The 14,130-nt window shown below is 46.2% G+C and overlaps 1 protein-coding gene across 1 annotated transcript in view; it reads right to left on the bottom strand.

Moving 5' to 3' along the window:
* The window catches only part of NOTCH1 (notch receptor 1), an 81,189-nt gene extending 67,420 nt beyond the window's left edge, over nt 1-13,769 (bottom strand). Inside the window, exons 1-2 of the mRNA XM_038374675.2 lie at nt 13,450-13,769; nt 9,158-9,239 (exon numbers count right to left, since the gene is read on the bottom strand). Of these exons, the coding sequence (XP_038230603.1) occupies nt 9,158-9,239; nt 13,450-13,507 (140 nt within the window). The 5' untranslated portion in view covers nt 13,508-13,769. The remainder of the gene's footprint in view (nt 1-9,157; nt 9,240-13,449) is intronic.
* Between the last annotated feature and the right edge of the window lie 361 nt (nt 13,770-14,130).

The following is a 14,130-nucleotide window of genomic DNA, read 5'->3' as shown; positions in this document are numbered from 1 at the left end:
CAATTTATGATGTATATCTATTCAGTACCAATGAACAAACCCCACTCTTATCAGATTCTCATCTCAGATATGAATGGGAAAGATGCCCATTGACTTCAGTGGGCTTTGGAGCAAGCCACTTTGGCTTATTTTGTGCATTGTCTTCCATACTATAGGCCAGGTTCTCATCTCAATTCCACCACTGTAAATCTGGAATAACTCCAGACTTCTTTGGCATTACACCAGAATTACAAGAGTTTTGCCAAAAGGAGAATCTGATCCTCGGATAAGACAGCCTGATTTCAAGTTCTGATCCTAAGAGCCTCTGAGTACAGATGTCTGTAAGATGGCAAAGAAGCATAAATGGAGAAAAACTCCACAATAACATGTTTCCCTGTTTGGCCCCAATCCCCAGCTGGTGTAAACTGAAATAGTTCAACTGAAGTCACTGGAGCAACGCTGATTAACAATAGCTGAGAATCTAGCCTATTGTCTCTGTATCGTTCCTTGGAAATTAAATAAACAGTCACAAACCTCGTTTGTGAGAACATGGGAGCAGAATTCTTTGCAACATGACGGTTCTATGGGAAATCAAATTCCTGGACCTGCAGAGAAGGTGCTAATATTAAACTGACCTTCCTCAGGGATATCTTTAATGTTATGCCCCACATCAGGCCTTCCTTACTGAACTTATAGTAAATGCACATTTTTATTGGTCTATTCCAGTGGTTCTCAATCTTTTTACCACTGTGGGCTGCATATGCGGCCCAGAATGTGTTATGTGGGCCGCATCCAATGCAACCTGTATGGCCCTAAGGATGTCACATGGGCTGCAGCTCTGTGCTAATTGGGCCGCAGGTTGAGAACCACTGGTATTCCCTGTGTGCAAAAAATCTAACCTATTCAAGTAAGTGCAAAACTTAATAAGCGAGAATCAAACTAGAATCGCTACACTTCTGTCACTTGGGTTATTGTAAGCTGTTTGGAGCCATCTCTTTGCTCTTTGTTTGTACAGTGCCTAGCACAATGGGGTCCTCGTCTGTTACTCAGGCTCCTAGGCACTGCCGCAACACATATAATAAATAGTAATAATACCATCCTTCTAACAGCACTGCCAGAGTATCACGCAGGATCAGGCTCTTACCCAATAGACACGGTACCCCGAATATCACTGCTAAAGGGATGTTTAGTGACTGTGTTTCAAAAGTTGTCAGTATTGAAGAGGGACAGCCAAGCATCAAATACCATTGACAAGCAGAGCAGTCCAGTTAATGGGACTGCTGAGATCTGTCAAATTCCCCAAGGGGTTCGATGGTTTTAAATTAGAATAAAAACCAATGTGCACCCAGTCCGCCTGCCATTCATCCCATTGACTTCAGAGGGATTTGTGGGATGCAGATCTGGGGAGAATTTGGTTCTTAAGGCCAGATTCTGTTCTCAGCTGGCTCCAATGGAATTACTCTGGATGTACAATGGAGCTGTTTCCAGATTTACACCGGTGTAACAGAGCAGTATGTGGCCTTCAGCACTGAAAGTACAATGGATGAGCTTTCAAAACCGAGGGCCAAATTCTCCTCAATTACATCAGTGCAACTGCTGCAGTGATATGCGGACAGCCAGCACATGGTATTACAGTTGCCCCATTTACCAACTCCAAACGGGGGTATAAGCACATGGTCCTGGGGCTGGTTCTCTGCACAGAGGTATATTTACCTTGAGAGAAAGGAATTTGTCACTTCCCCCCACACCTAGTTATCCTGCTGATAGTTCTGGCTGTCCATTTCACCATGTCGCGCAGTCACTCTCTCTTCTACCTTATGGCTCACAAAGCTTTGTGCGTGTAAATAAGGAATACACTACAGGGCTTGCTCCTGAAAATGCTGACATATGCAGCCCATATTCAAGCAAAGTCCTCCCAAGGCTAAGAACTGAAGCAGTTGGCATTTGTGTGGCCATGCTCTGACACCACTACCCACACAGCCCACTGGAATGAGCAGCTCAGCTTTTCCTTTTTTGCCCTGAAAACACAAAAGTTTACATCCCATGACCTTCGATTTGAGCCCTTGAAAGCTTCCTGCTGTTGAACAGCCCATTACACTCCAGGAATGCCATTCCATTGACTTCCTGCATTCGGCTTCAGCTCTGCACACCTGCTCCAGGGATGCAGGGCACCGATTGCCAAAGCTCCATCTTAGTTTAGCTACAGCCAAGTAAACCATTTACCTCCTGGCGGTTGTGGCATTGCAGCACTGCACTGAACCGTGCAGAGGTCTCCAAATACCTACACTTCCAGAGAAACAAAACTGCCCCGTGTTTAGATGTGGCAACAGAAGCAGAATTACATGGAGGAATCACAGAGCCTGTGGTTCAACTCCAGTGTCCAGGAGCAGACATGAACAGATCCTAAAAGTCTCAGCATAATTCTTCCTACACCAAATACAACTCAAGTTGTTACTGCTCAACAGGCCAGAAAGCAGAGCGAGCACCAATAAAAACTGGGCACGTACCACCCGCAGGCATTAACCACAGGGTGTGGGGCGGGGCAGTATACCCCCTTCTAGGCACAGGAGGATAAATAGCCATCTCCTAATGGTGCCCAGTGTGATGAAGAGTAAGAGGCGCCATTTGAAAGGCAGGCTCCATTAGTCTGGAATTTGCACTGGACTCTTGTTTTCCGCTATGCACTTAGATCCCTTCAGTGCCTAGGCCTGACACAAACAGGCTTTGTTTGGTGGATGTGGGAATGGCACAAAGGTGCCCTTTGCACTTCCCTGATCTGATGTGCCAGGCTGGTCCCTTGGTGCCATTTAGAGGCTGAAACCCCCTCCTGCTGTATCAGAGGCCTTGTTCAGTGTCCAATCCCAAGAGATGCTGAGCATCCACAAATCCCATCAAGGTGAGCGGGAACTGCTCATCACCTGTCTGGATATGGCCCTCAGACAGATGGATGGATTCCTATCTAGCATCTAAGCCAACCACCCTTCACATCAAAAGTCTACTTTGCTTTGCAAAGATGTTGATGTAGGATTCTGCAAGTAAATGCAGGCTCCTCTACCCCACAGACTTGATTTATGGCCCTGAAAAACTGTACCCATACCCTGGAGATAGCTTAGCCATGGGAACTCACCATAATGACCACACGTACACCAGCCTATGGTAATCGCACCCTGAGGCTACTAGTTGGTTAAATATGTTTATGCTCTATAAATTTCACATTCCACTCACATACATACACGTTACCAGTCAGCAAGTCTATGAACATGAGCAAAGTGAGGGTCAGGGCATCTCCAGGTCTGGAAAGAGAAAGTTAATTTACAAAGGATGTTAGTTTAAAACTTGCTAATTGCTTGCTGATGTATGTTATTCAGTCCTTTAACTGCCAAATTGTTTGTTTCTAATGTCTTACAGATAGAGGGGCAAAGAAGGTGGGGGAAAAGTGGAACCATCTAATGCAATATACAATAAACTATAACAGCCTTTGGGCCAGATCCTCAGCTGGTGGAAATCAGCAGAACTCCATTGAAGTTAACGTAGTTATGACAATTCACACCAGCTATAATTCTAGCCATTTGAGGTCAGATAGTTCTGACAGGGCAGGTTCAAGCGATGAAGGGAAAAAAAAAATAAAATAACATAACATACGGCCAGAATCCTACAAGCAGCGTAGCTACACCTGCCATCATGAGTACAGGGTGTTCAGTAAACAGGATCCCCACAAGTTCTAAGGCTCTTCATTCTTCTAAGTCTTGCTCAGAGTCTCTGGTGGCATTTAAGGAAAACGGAGTGATCAGTCGCTGTATTAACGATTATGCTCCTTCTGTTCCCAAGCCCTTGGCCAAGGGATTGGAATAACTCAATGTGTTTTTGTGGAGGCAGAATCTCAATCAGCTGAAGGTGTGAACGAGGGATTTCACCAAGGCCAGACTCTCAGTTCATCAGTGTGACTCCGCTGATTTCAATGAGGAAACACTTTGCACAGGCACAAGGCAAAAGGCACTGGAGAATGAGCCCCCCCCAAATCCCTGTTCTGAAAGACTTCCAAAATGATGTTTAGCAGTGAGGTGGCTGGGCACTGCAACCAGTTTCTTGCACCGAGCATGTGACAAAAGGTATATGCAAAGTTCAGCCATGAAATCACGCTTCCAATCCCTCTGCTGACTCTTTGAGAATAGAAGCCACATTGGAATGGGTGGGGGAAAAGTAATGTATTAAAAAATCCCTATAAACCAGCATGCAATAACACAAGGGGCCAGATTCTCGGCTGGTGTGAATGGATGAAGCTCTGCTGACTCCAGGGGCAGTGCTGATTTATGCCAGCTGAGGATCTGGACCAAGATTCTCTTCCACTGGAAGCTGCAACAGGGGATGCTGGTACTTTTGTATTTTTAATCTCCCCTCTTCCACCAAGTCTCCAGACTCCAACTATGTTCCTTCCGAAAACATGAGATCAGACTTGAAATGACCACCCAGGAGTCTCAACGTGGCTGAATCACCATGAGACTGTTCCTTTAAGAGTTTCCTCTGGTTGATTGTTTCACACTCCACCCTCTTCCTGTCCAGCATGAAGGCGACGTTTTTTCTTTGTTATTATTTCATGGAAATAACGTTGGGCTAAAGCACATGAGAAATATCAAACCAGAAGGAAACATCCGTCCTTTAAAATGAGATAACAATGACTGAGGAGTTGAATAACTCAGAGGCCACAAAGGACTGCAGAATGAAAACTGTCGCTGTAGCTTTCTGGTTGTCGCCACAAAATTATTTTAATCTCTTGCTTTTTAAAATCGAGGTTTAAACAAATATTCCCCAACTCCTACGGGTCAGATCCATTGGCCACTGCAGTTTTTTCCTTGACCTCCACGGCCTTTGGATTAGGTCCTATAGTCAGAAGTTGAGCCATAAGGCTGCAGAGATTCATAAACAAAGGAAGTAGTTTAGCAAACTGACCTTTTCCTCACTGCAAACCTAGTGGTTAGATTTAACCTGTTCCTTCGCCTTAACAGCTGCTTTGCTACACAGGGCCAGATTCTCAGCATGTTGGCGTAACTCACTGCTTTCAGTGATGAAACACAGGTGGGACTGAGTTCGTAATTCAGCCCCCTCCCAAACCATCCGCTTTTAACTAGTGGATCGGGGGCTTGCTGGGAATAAAATTCACGTCACAACAATCTTAGATCAGTCCTATTCATTTGCGATGGTACCAGTCCAAAATATAACTGTACCAATGTTTAATTAGGACTTATCACCACAAGTCAAAGTGATCTTCAGAAAAATCTTTTCATCTGATCTGGAAACATGCTTGATTCAAATGAGAGCCTATTCCTTAAAGCCACAGTTAACACACACCACAAAACCACACTTGTCAGTGCTGTTGCAGTCAGTGGCTAGCATCACCGCCTGCAGGTACAAGCTTTTGCAAACCAGGCTTTTTAATGTTATAAATCAAGGGCAACAGTTTGGTGTTGGGTTACATTTACCTTGAGTTAAGTTCCTCGCAAGATCCCGTTAGGTGAAATATCACAATCACCTTTCTAGCCGTTTGCAAGATCATATTATTCCTGCATAGGAACTTGAAAGAGACAAGGTGGGTGAGGTATTATCTGTTATTGGACCAACTTCTGCTGGTGAGAGAGAGAAGCTTTTGAGCTCACACAGAGCTTTTCTTCAGGTCTGGGAAACATACTCCGAATCCCACAGAAGAGATCTGTATAAGCTTGAAAGCTTGTCTCTCTCCCCAACAGAAGTTGGTCCAATAAAAGATATTACTTCCCCCAGCTTGACTCTTTAATGTCCCAGGACCAACCCGGCTACAACTATACTGCATATAGGAACTCTAAAGGCAATTTAATTAGGCCACTTCTGTTGCAAAACCTCTAGCTGATCAAATGCCCAGGCCGCTTCATTCAATTAAAGCTCTATGTGCACAGACGGACTGGCATGGAGACATTAAGCTAAAGGACCAGGAGTCTTAGGAAATGTAGCTGTAAAATAATAAAAGAAAATGAAAGCTCATCATTTCATCCTAGTGATTTGCTTTCCATAACAGGGCTTATACATGGATAGCTCTGAAACCAAAGTCACCTTCAAGTAACTCAGTTATCTCTCTGCTGTAATGAGTATCCACAACAAATGCAGAGATACTTCTCCACTGGAGTAGCTTCTCCCTTGTCCACTATTTATTTCACTCCACTTTCTAATTGGATTTGTGGGGGAAGCACAAAGGGGCTTTATGGCCAAACTGTGTTAAGTGCCAGGACAAACTGAGATGTGGCCTCAAGCCAAAATGGTATGTTTCATTCAGGCGCCAATGGGAGGTGCCAACTTTTTCCACTTCTGCTATCTGTGCTCTTAACTTTGCTTTGTTTAAGGGGCTTGGAAGCAAAACTCCTAGTAAAGAGATACTTAGAGAAGTTTGAAAAATAAGATTTTGCTAACCCCATCAGCTACCTTGGAAGTTACATCTCATTCAATGTCTCAGTCCCTACTAAATTTGCCTTCCCGAAATCATCATCCATTAAAAGTTCAACCTACACAGACAGCATTCAATATTAATGGCTACTGAAACCTTAGTTTTCTGCAAAAAACAGCTCACATGTTTGCAAGCAGCTCTATATTTGTGGTTAAGATGATAAGTCACTTACGGCGGCCAGCAAAGAAATTCTTCAAAGATACCAAACTCTCTCTTTTTCTCTTAAAAAAGACAGATACTTTGGAGGCTTTTCCTCCTTTTAATAGAGCTTGCACACATCGGATCTAATTAGATTCCACTGCCATCTGCACATGCAATGTAAATCGGGGGAGTTGCAAGGAGTTGGAATTTAAGAGAAAGAAAGAAAGAAAGAAAGAAAGAAAGAAAGAAAGAAAGAAAGAAAGAAAGAAAGAAAGAAAGAAAGAAAGAAAGAAAGAAAGACCACAAGGAAAAGGAGGGGTGTAGGGTTGGGGTGGGGGATGGAAAGAGTTATGCATTCGGGGAAGCCATACATGATTAGTCACACAGCATTAATCTGCCTCCCTTAACAATAGCTGCCGAATTTCGACCGAATCCCAGCTGTCGCTCTTTGAATGAAAGAAAACAAGATTTAGAGCGTCAAGCGTTGGTAAGGGCTTCTGCAAAAAAAAAAAAAAAAAAAAAAAGTGGCATGCATTCATTAGTAGCTCACAAAGGGATCCAACTTTTGTCCATTAAATTGTTCATGTGCCTGATTAATTTGCTGATTTTTTTTTCCAAGGGGGTGGTGGTTTGGGTGGAAGGGAGCGGGCAGGAGATGCCAAACTGGGCAGAATAACCCAACCGAAGCAAACACGCAAACCTGATCTTCCCCCTCCCACCCTCTCCCCCTGAACGTTGTCGAGGAAGATTGCCATTCAACAGTTGGTATGGAAATGCCTTCAGGTCCCTCTGCAGAGGGGAGCTCTGAACTGGAAGTCTGGAACGGACAAGACTGTCTTCTTGGCTAGCCCCAACCTCGCACACGCTTAACAGGTGGATGTGGGAGGTTGGCTGGAAAACAAACCCATTTGGATTTTGTTTATGTAACAGTGAAAAAAAAAATAAAAGACTGGAATCTTATTCATTTCTCTTTGGTTATTGTTCCTTGGAAGGTTGGAGTGAAACACTCATCACTGTGGTGGGTCAAAAAGAAAAGGAGGACTTGTGGCACCTTAGAGACTAACAAATTTATTTGAGCATAAGCTTTCGTGAGCTACAGCTCACCTCATCGGATGCATTTCCGATGTGCTGGGTCAGTTAGTGAGTCCTTCAGGGAATCCCAACATTTTACATATCAGTTGGCTCCATGATTGGAGAAGGCCGGTCAGAGAACCGTCACATAAAACTATCTTGCAGGCAAAAGGTGCCTCCCTCTTACTGAGTGAACCATGCATTCTTATGAGCCTAATCCTGCAACACAGCATGGGCCATATCCTTGGCTGGTGAACATCGACTACACTGACTTCAGTGGAGTTATGCTGATGTGCCATAGCTGAGAGCCTGGCCAAAACCGCCTTCAACCCCCATTGACTCTAATGGAAGATGGTGGCCCCTTGTCACACCCACTGAAATCAATGGATACCTAAATGTCTGTTTATTTCAGCGGCAGCAGAATCAGAGTCATGATGTTAGGAAGATCAGGCTCTATTGTAAATTGACATTACGGTGTCCACAATTCAAGAAGCATGTTGATAAATTGGAGGCAGTTCAGAGAAGAAGCAGGAGAAGGATTAAAGAATTGAAAAACATGCCTTATAGCAACAGACTCAAGGAGCTCAATCTCTAACAAAGAGAAGGTTAAGGGATGACTTGATTACAGTCTGTAAGTACCTATATGGGGAACAAATATTTATTAATAATGAGCTCTTCAATCTAGCAGAGAAAGGTATAACACAATCCCAATGGCTGGAAGTTGAAGCTAGAAAAATTCAGATTTAGAAATAAGATGTAAATTTTTAGCTCTGAAGATAATTAACCACTGGAATAATTTGTCAAGGGTCTCCATCCCTGGCAATTTTTAGATCAAGATTGGATGTTTTTCTAAAAAGATCTACTCTAGGAATTATTTTTGAGAAGATCCATGGGTTTGCTATACAGGAGGTCAGATTAGGTGATCAGAGTGGTCCCTTCTGGCCTTGGAATCTATGTCATTGGGTTGTCACTGAGTGTGCTCTCTGGCCAAAGGGTAGGATAAATAATAGGATACTCTTAAAATGCTTGCTGGAGTTTTTGCAGTGGACATTAATGCTTTTTACAGGCCCAGAAGCTGGTCTCCAAAGCACAAGATTCTGGGGCCAGAAGCAGGAGATTGTCCTGGAGTGAATTAAAAAAAAAAACTGAATAAGGCTATCAGGAGTCTCCCTTAGAAGTTACTTATTGGTCCAGATGGTACTAAATCCTACTTCACTGCCTTCAACAGGGTGACACATTTGGCCCTGTCTTGTATTTTCCCCCAATCAGGACACCACGCTTCATCACACTTCCACTGAGGCCAAAGGCCTGACTTGCACTGACTCCTATGCAAATAGGACTGGGACCCAATATGGCTGCAAATTACTCTTGCACCTCAAATAAAGAAAATGCTTTTCCTCTTTTAGAATTCAGGTCCTTCAAAACAAAGTCAGCTTGATGGCAATATGTTCATCTTGATAAAGGAAACTCATTGGCTCAGTTCTCTTTTATACTTACAGGCATACCCCAGTCCCATTGGAGTAAGTTTCACACTTTCCTCCATTCAGGCAGGATTCGGCAGGCTGTGTACATCGTAAACCTGCAAACAGAAGATGAGAATTAACCAGGAGTTAGGCCATGTCTACCCTACAAAATTACATCGACTGTTGGCATACAGACACCTCAATAATTACATTGTGCGTGTTGACGCTTTGCTCCTTGTGTCGGCAGTGTGCGTCCTCAGCAGGAGTGCTTGTATCGAGTGAACTGTCAGTGTGGGGCATTGAGGGACAGCTTCTGAAGGCCAGTAACAGTCGACATAAGCAATGTAATGTCTACACTGATCCTGTGTCCACCCAACTACATCAACCTTGACGCTATGCCACTCGTGGAAGTGGAGTTATTAAATCGGCGTGGCAAGGCAGTTCTGTCAGCGGGAGTGAAATGTTAGCATAGACACTTCCATAGTTAGGTCGATGTAAGTTGCCTTGCATTGACCTAACTCTGTAGTGTAAACCAGGCCTTCGGCACCTCTATTAGCCTAATCCCCAGAGAGAACAAACTGAGTCTTTTGCTGATTGAAGGCTTCTCTTACTCAAGTCAATGAGAGGGGAGTCTTATACTTCACTTGTAGGTGAATGGCAGGTCCATGGTAAGAAGAGTCTGCATATTAATCTATAACAGCAGGCTCACAGAGACACTAGCTCTGCTAAACCTCTGGAAGCGATGGGCTCTCAGTAGAAGATGTCTCAAATGATGAAACACGTAAAAATGCATAGCTAATTGCAACGGGTGGAGCTGTGACCAGTTTCTAGGCAGCAGGTGATTTCAAAGGGGGCTGGCATAACATTGCCCAGTCTCTTGTCTTTCATGCAGGGAAAAGCTGGCCTGAAAAGATCATTTTTGCAAACTTGATGGATTTTGGACTCAATCTTGCATTCTTTATTCAGCTAAACTCTGAAGGAGCTCAGAGCACTGCCTAAGTACGGAGATGGTCAGGGCCTTAGGATTTGGGTGACATGGGCTATTCTAAAAACCTAACCAAGGAGACAAACTGGTAACCATTACTCATGGGAGTAATCTTTATTTAAGTGAGCAATCCATTGAAGGCTACTAGGGTAAGGATTTCAGGATCTGGTCCTTTGGGCCAAATTCTGCTCTCAGTTCCCCTGGAATTACTCCTGATTTTACATCTCAATCTGGCCTGTCGATTGTAAATTTTTCAGGGCAGAGACCCTTGGCCAAAATTGACTCTCACATTGGGCTAAAACCAGAGTAACTTCAGATCAATCAATGGAGTTACTTCAGATTTACACCAGGGTCTCTTCAAGCAGAATGCATCCTTGGGTGTTTGGTGTGTCTGCAAAGCCCCAAGCATCTCTACAGCACTGCATAAAAATAATTCAATAATAATAATTGCAGATAGGACTCTTAACCAATAAAAACCAGCAGAGGAGCCACTGCAGTGGCATGGGACATTAGTGGAATGAAGGCTGCCCATGACATAAGGTGTTTCCAATATGCAAATGGCAGTGTACAATGGAATGCCACCAAACATATGGCGACATGCTAGCAATTCTCTATAACAGCTTACAGGGGAAAGGGGGCTGCCATGGAGCTTTAAAGAAAAGCAGTCACAGAGCACCCTGGACTGCTTTCACAAGGCAAAGTTATCTGCAAACTTTAAGTTCAGATTTCAGGGCAGGCTCCCATCCTTGTTCTCAGCCACCTAGCTGGGTTTCTCTCCCCCACCCCCATACTGCTACTCTCCTGACTACAGAAAACGCTCCTGAAACTATTGCTGAATTGTCTGGCTGTTCAGATATTCATGGTAAAAAAAAAAAAAAAAAAGACAAAAAGTGGCTACAGACTGTCCTACAGAGGGAGAACAGAGAGTTGTAAAGCCACAGGCACACACTCCCCTCCTTGCTCGTGGGAAAACGCAACAGCTGCAGAGCAGAGCCTTCCCTGATTCCTAACAAAGAGGGAAATCAGAGCTACCCATTGTAAAACGTTAAAGACACCTCTTGTTACATTATTTACTGTAGGGCAGCTCTCAATCCTGTATCCCCCTTGATACTCAATACCTGCTGCCTGGAAGATCTGATTGAGTCAACTAACAGCCCCCCTACCTCCTACCATGCCAACACACTGCAGCCTGCTTTCTTTGGGGAGGAGGGAATTAAGCCAGCCTGTGTCTCTCCTCAGTTATGGAAAGTGAAGTGAAACCAGACAGCGCAAACGTTACCTAAACGGGGCTCTTTTCCCGGAAGGCTGTGATGACACCCTTACTATGAGTAAGACTTCTGACTTTGTATCATAACTCTGAAGTACGCCGGGGAACCCTACACTCCTTAAGGCACAGAGCATTGCTCGGTCCTACACTCCCTGGTCCAAAAGCTCCAGGAGAGAAACCTCAGTCTCTCTCCTGTTTAAAAATCGTTGCTTTTAGGACAGATGCAGCTAGGCATCCCTTTTTACACACACACACACACACACACACACACACACACACACACACACACACGAGGTGGCTATACAGGCTGGCTAAGCAGGGACCCCTTTTTTCTCTTATACACCAACACTGTGTCTCCTTTCAGAGTAGGAGCCGTGTTAGTCTGTATTCGCAAAAAAGAAGAGGAGAACTTGTGGCACCTTAGAGACTAATAAATTTATTTGAGCATAAGCTTTCGTGAACTACCGCTCACTTCATCGGGTACCTGGTAACCTGGTAACCTCCCTTGCTTGCATCAGTGGCACTGGTTTCAGTGGGAGTCAGGGTAGCAGAATCACAGTTAGCATCTGTTTGAGCCAAACACTAAGGGCCAGATTCTGCTGCCTTTTCACTGAGTAGCACTTACTCCGCATTAGCAGGCCCCAGGCAGTAAGTGAGACTACTCACGTGAGTAGGTGCTACTCCTGTATTTATACTCTTACATAGGGCTTTTCAAAAGCACTTCACAATCTTTATTTTTTCAGTGTTGTGAGGATAAAGGCATGATTGAAGCGCTACATTGTCAAGCAGAGATTATTTCTACATGTTCAGGAGAATCTTTTGTCTGAAAGCATCTTCCTACTCATTTCTCTCACCTTGGCGAAGCTTATGCATCTTTCATTTTAGGCCTTTTAGACTAAAAAAGAATTGTTGCACAAGTTTCCATTTGATTGTTTCCCCAAAGGTTACTGCCCGGTGCCGAAACAAAACGGCCTCTGACATCCGCCCCAAAACTTGCAAGGAAAGGGCTGAGAGCAAGAAATCTGACGTCGATTCGAGAAACAGGAAATAACGAATGAACCAGGCTTTCAAAAAATAAAAACCAGTCTCCGGCTTGAGCCTTGAAAAGAGCACAAGGGAAAGACCTTCTCTCCGAACTTTGCAACATGAAATATTCCACTGCTGAGAAAAAAGGGTTCATAAACAAAAGCCCCCCCCCCACACACACACACCACATTGCTATCCTGAGATCGGTTCGCAAAGCTAGCCCCCCCCCCCAACACACACGGGCTTGGGTTGTGTTATAAAGCCCGTCATGCTTTCCAGCCCTGGTGAGGGCAGCTTTTAAAGAGAATAAAGTTTGAAGCGCATTCAGCTCAACCCTCCCCGCTCTTCATCGCCTTGCATTTGGTCGAGGGCTGAAGGTCTGCCACCTTGCGAGGCAGGATCAGCTCTCCCCACCGACTGGTTTAAAAGCGAGGGGGTTAAACACACTGGCTTCCCCGCCCATAAGCTATGCCAGCCACACACCCTCTCAGGTGGGTTGTGATCTTTTAAAATCGGAGGGGAGTGGAGAGGAGAGATTCCCTCTTGGAGGGCAGTTGGTAGCAGACGGCAAAGGAACACACACACACATACCCCGATTTCACTCCGGATTGCTCGTTTCCCTAATAAGAGCAAAACTTTTCAAGCCACAGTCTCTTCCCCTTCAGCCTGCTCTGGGCTGAGCCGCTGCCCGTCAGCCCTTCTTTCACTTTGCAAAGGGTTTCACCTGCCTTAGTGTGAGCCCCGGCCTCTCCCCCCCGCTAGGACCCCCCCCAGCAAGGAAATATCTCCTCTTCTCCAGTTAGCGGCGGGGGGGGGGGGGGAGGCCGCACAGGGCAGGGGAAGAAGGGAAGGAAACGGGCGAGAAAGTTTCCACTTTGCCTGCGAGGGGAGGCAGGACTGTGGCTGGGACACGCCGGAGTCCAGCTCCAGCTCCCGGCCGGGGCGCCACTTAACTTCTGCCCCGGAGCATCCACTCTCTGGCGGCCACAAACTCCCCCCCCCCCCGCCCCGCCTCTCCCTTTCCCCCGGGCCCAGCCCTGGCCCCTACCTCGGCTCAGCACGGGCAGCAGTGACAGCAGGAGGCTCTGCACCAGAAGCTGCTGCATTCCTTCTCTTCGAGCTCCACACCGGCGTCTCTCTTTGCGCTGGTCCTGGCCCCCCCCCTCCTTCAGAGCCACATCGATCCCGGGGCGCCCCCAGCCAGCCGGCGGGCATGCAGGATCCTCCAAAAAAAAAGCACCCCCAAACTCAGGCGGGAAAAGGACTCCGCTCCCAGGGAGAAATGCCCGGTGCCCCCCGAGAGACGCAGAGAGCCGCGGCGCCCCGTGCAACCTCCGGCTGCAAATCCCCTAGTGAGGAGGAGGAGGCGGCTCCGAGCCGCGCTCTCCGCCCTTTTCTGCCTCCCCCCTCCTCCCCGATCCTTCCGCCCAGGTGCCCCGGGCTCAACCCTGCCAGCCAAAGCGCCCCGCCGAGGGGCAACGGGGAGCCTGCCCCTGCGCTGCACAGGAGCAGGTGGGGGCGGGATCGTTTTGGGGAGCTGCTCCCCAAGCCCCTGCGCTCAGCGAGAGCCCGGGCAGGGGAACTCCTTGGCGTCGGGAAGTTTCCCAGGCTGCTGGAAGTTGTGTGTGTGTGTGTGTGTGTGTGTGTGCACGCGGAGGGATCCCTGCGCTGCTCATCCCCAAGCAGGGTTGGGGTCCCCCCCCCGAGATGCCCTGCCCGTGTCCCAGCC

Source organism: Dermochelys coriacea, chromosome 16 (assembly GCF_009764565.3).
Source record: "Dermochelys coriacea isolate rDerCor1 chromosome 16, rDerCor1.pri.v4, whole genome shotgun sequence".
Classification (NCBI taxonomy): Eukaryota; Metazoa; Chordata; order Testudines; family Dermochelyidae; genus Dermochelys; species Dermochelys coriacea.
This window is presented reverse-complemented; position numbering and strand designations above follow the sequence as displayed.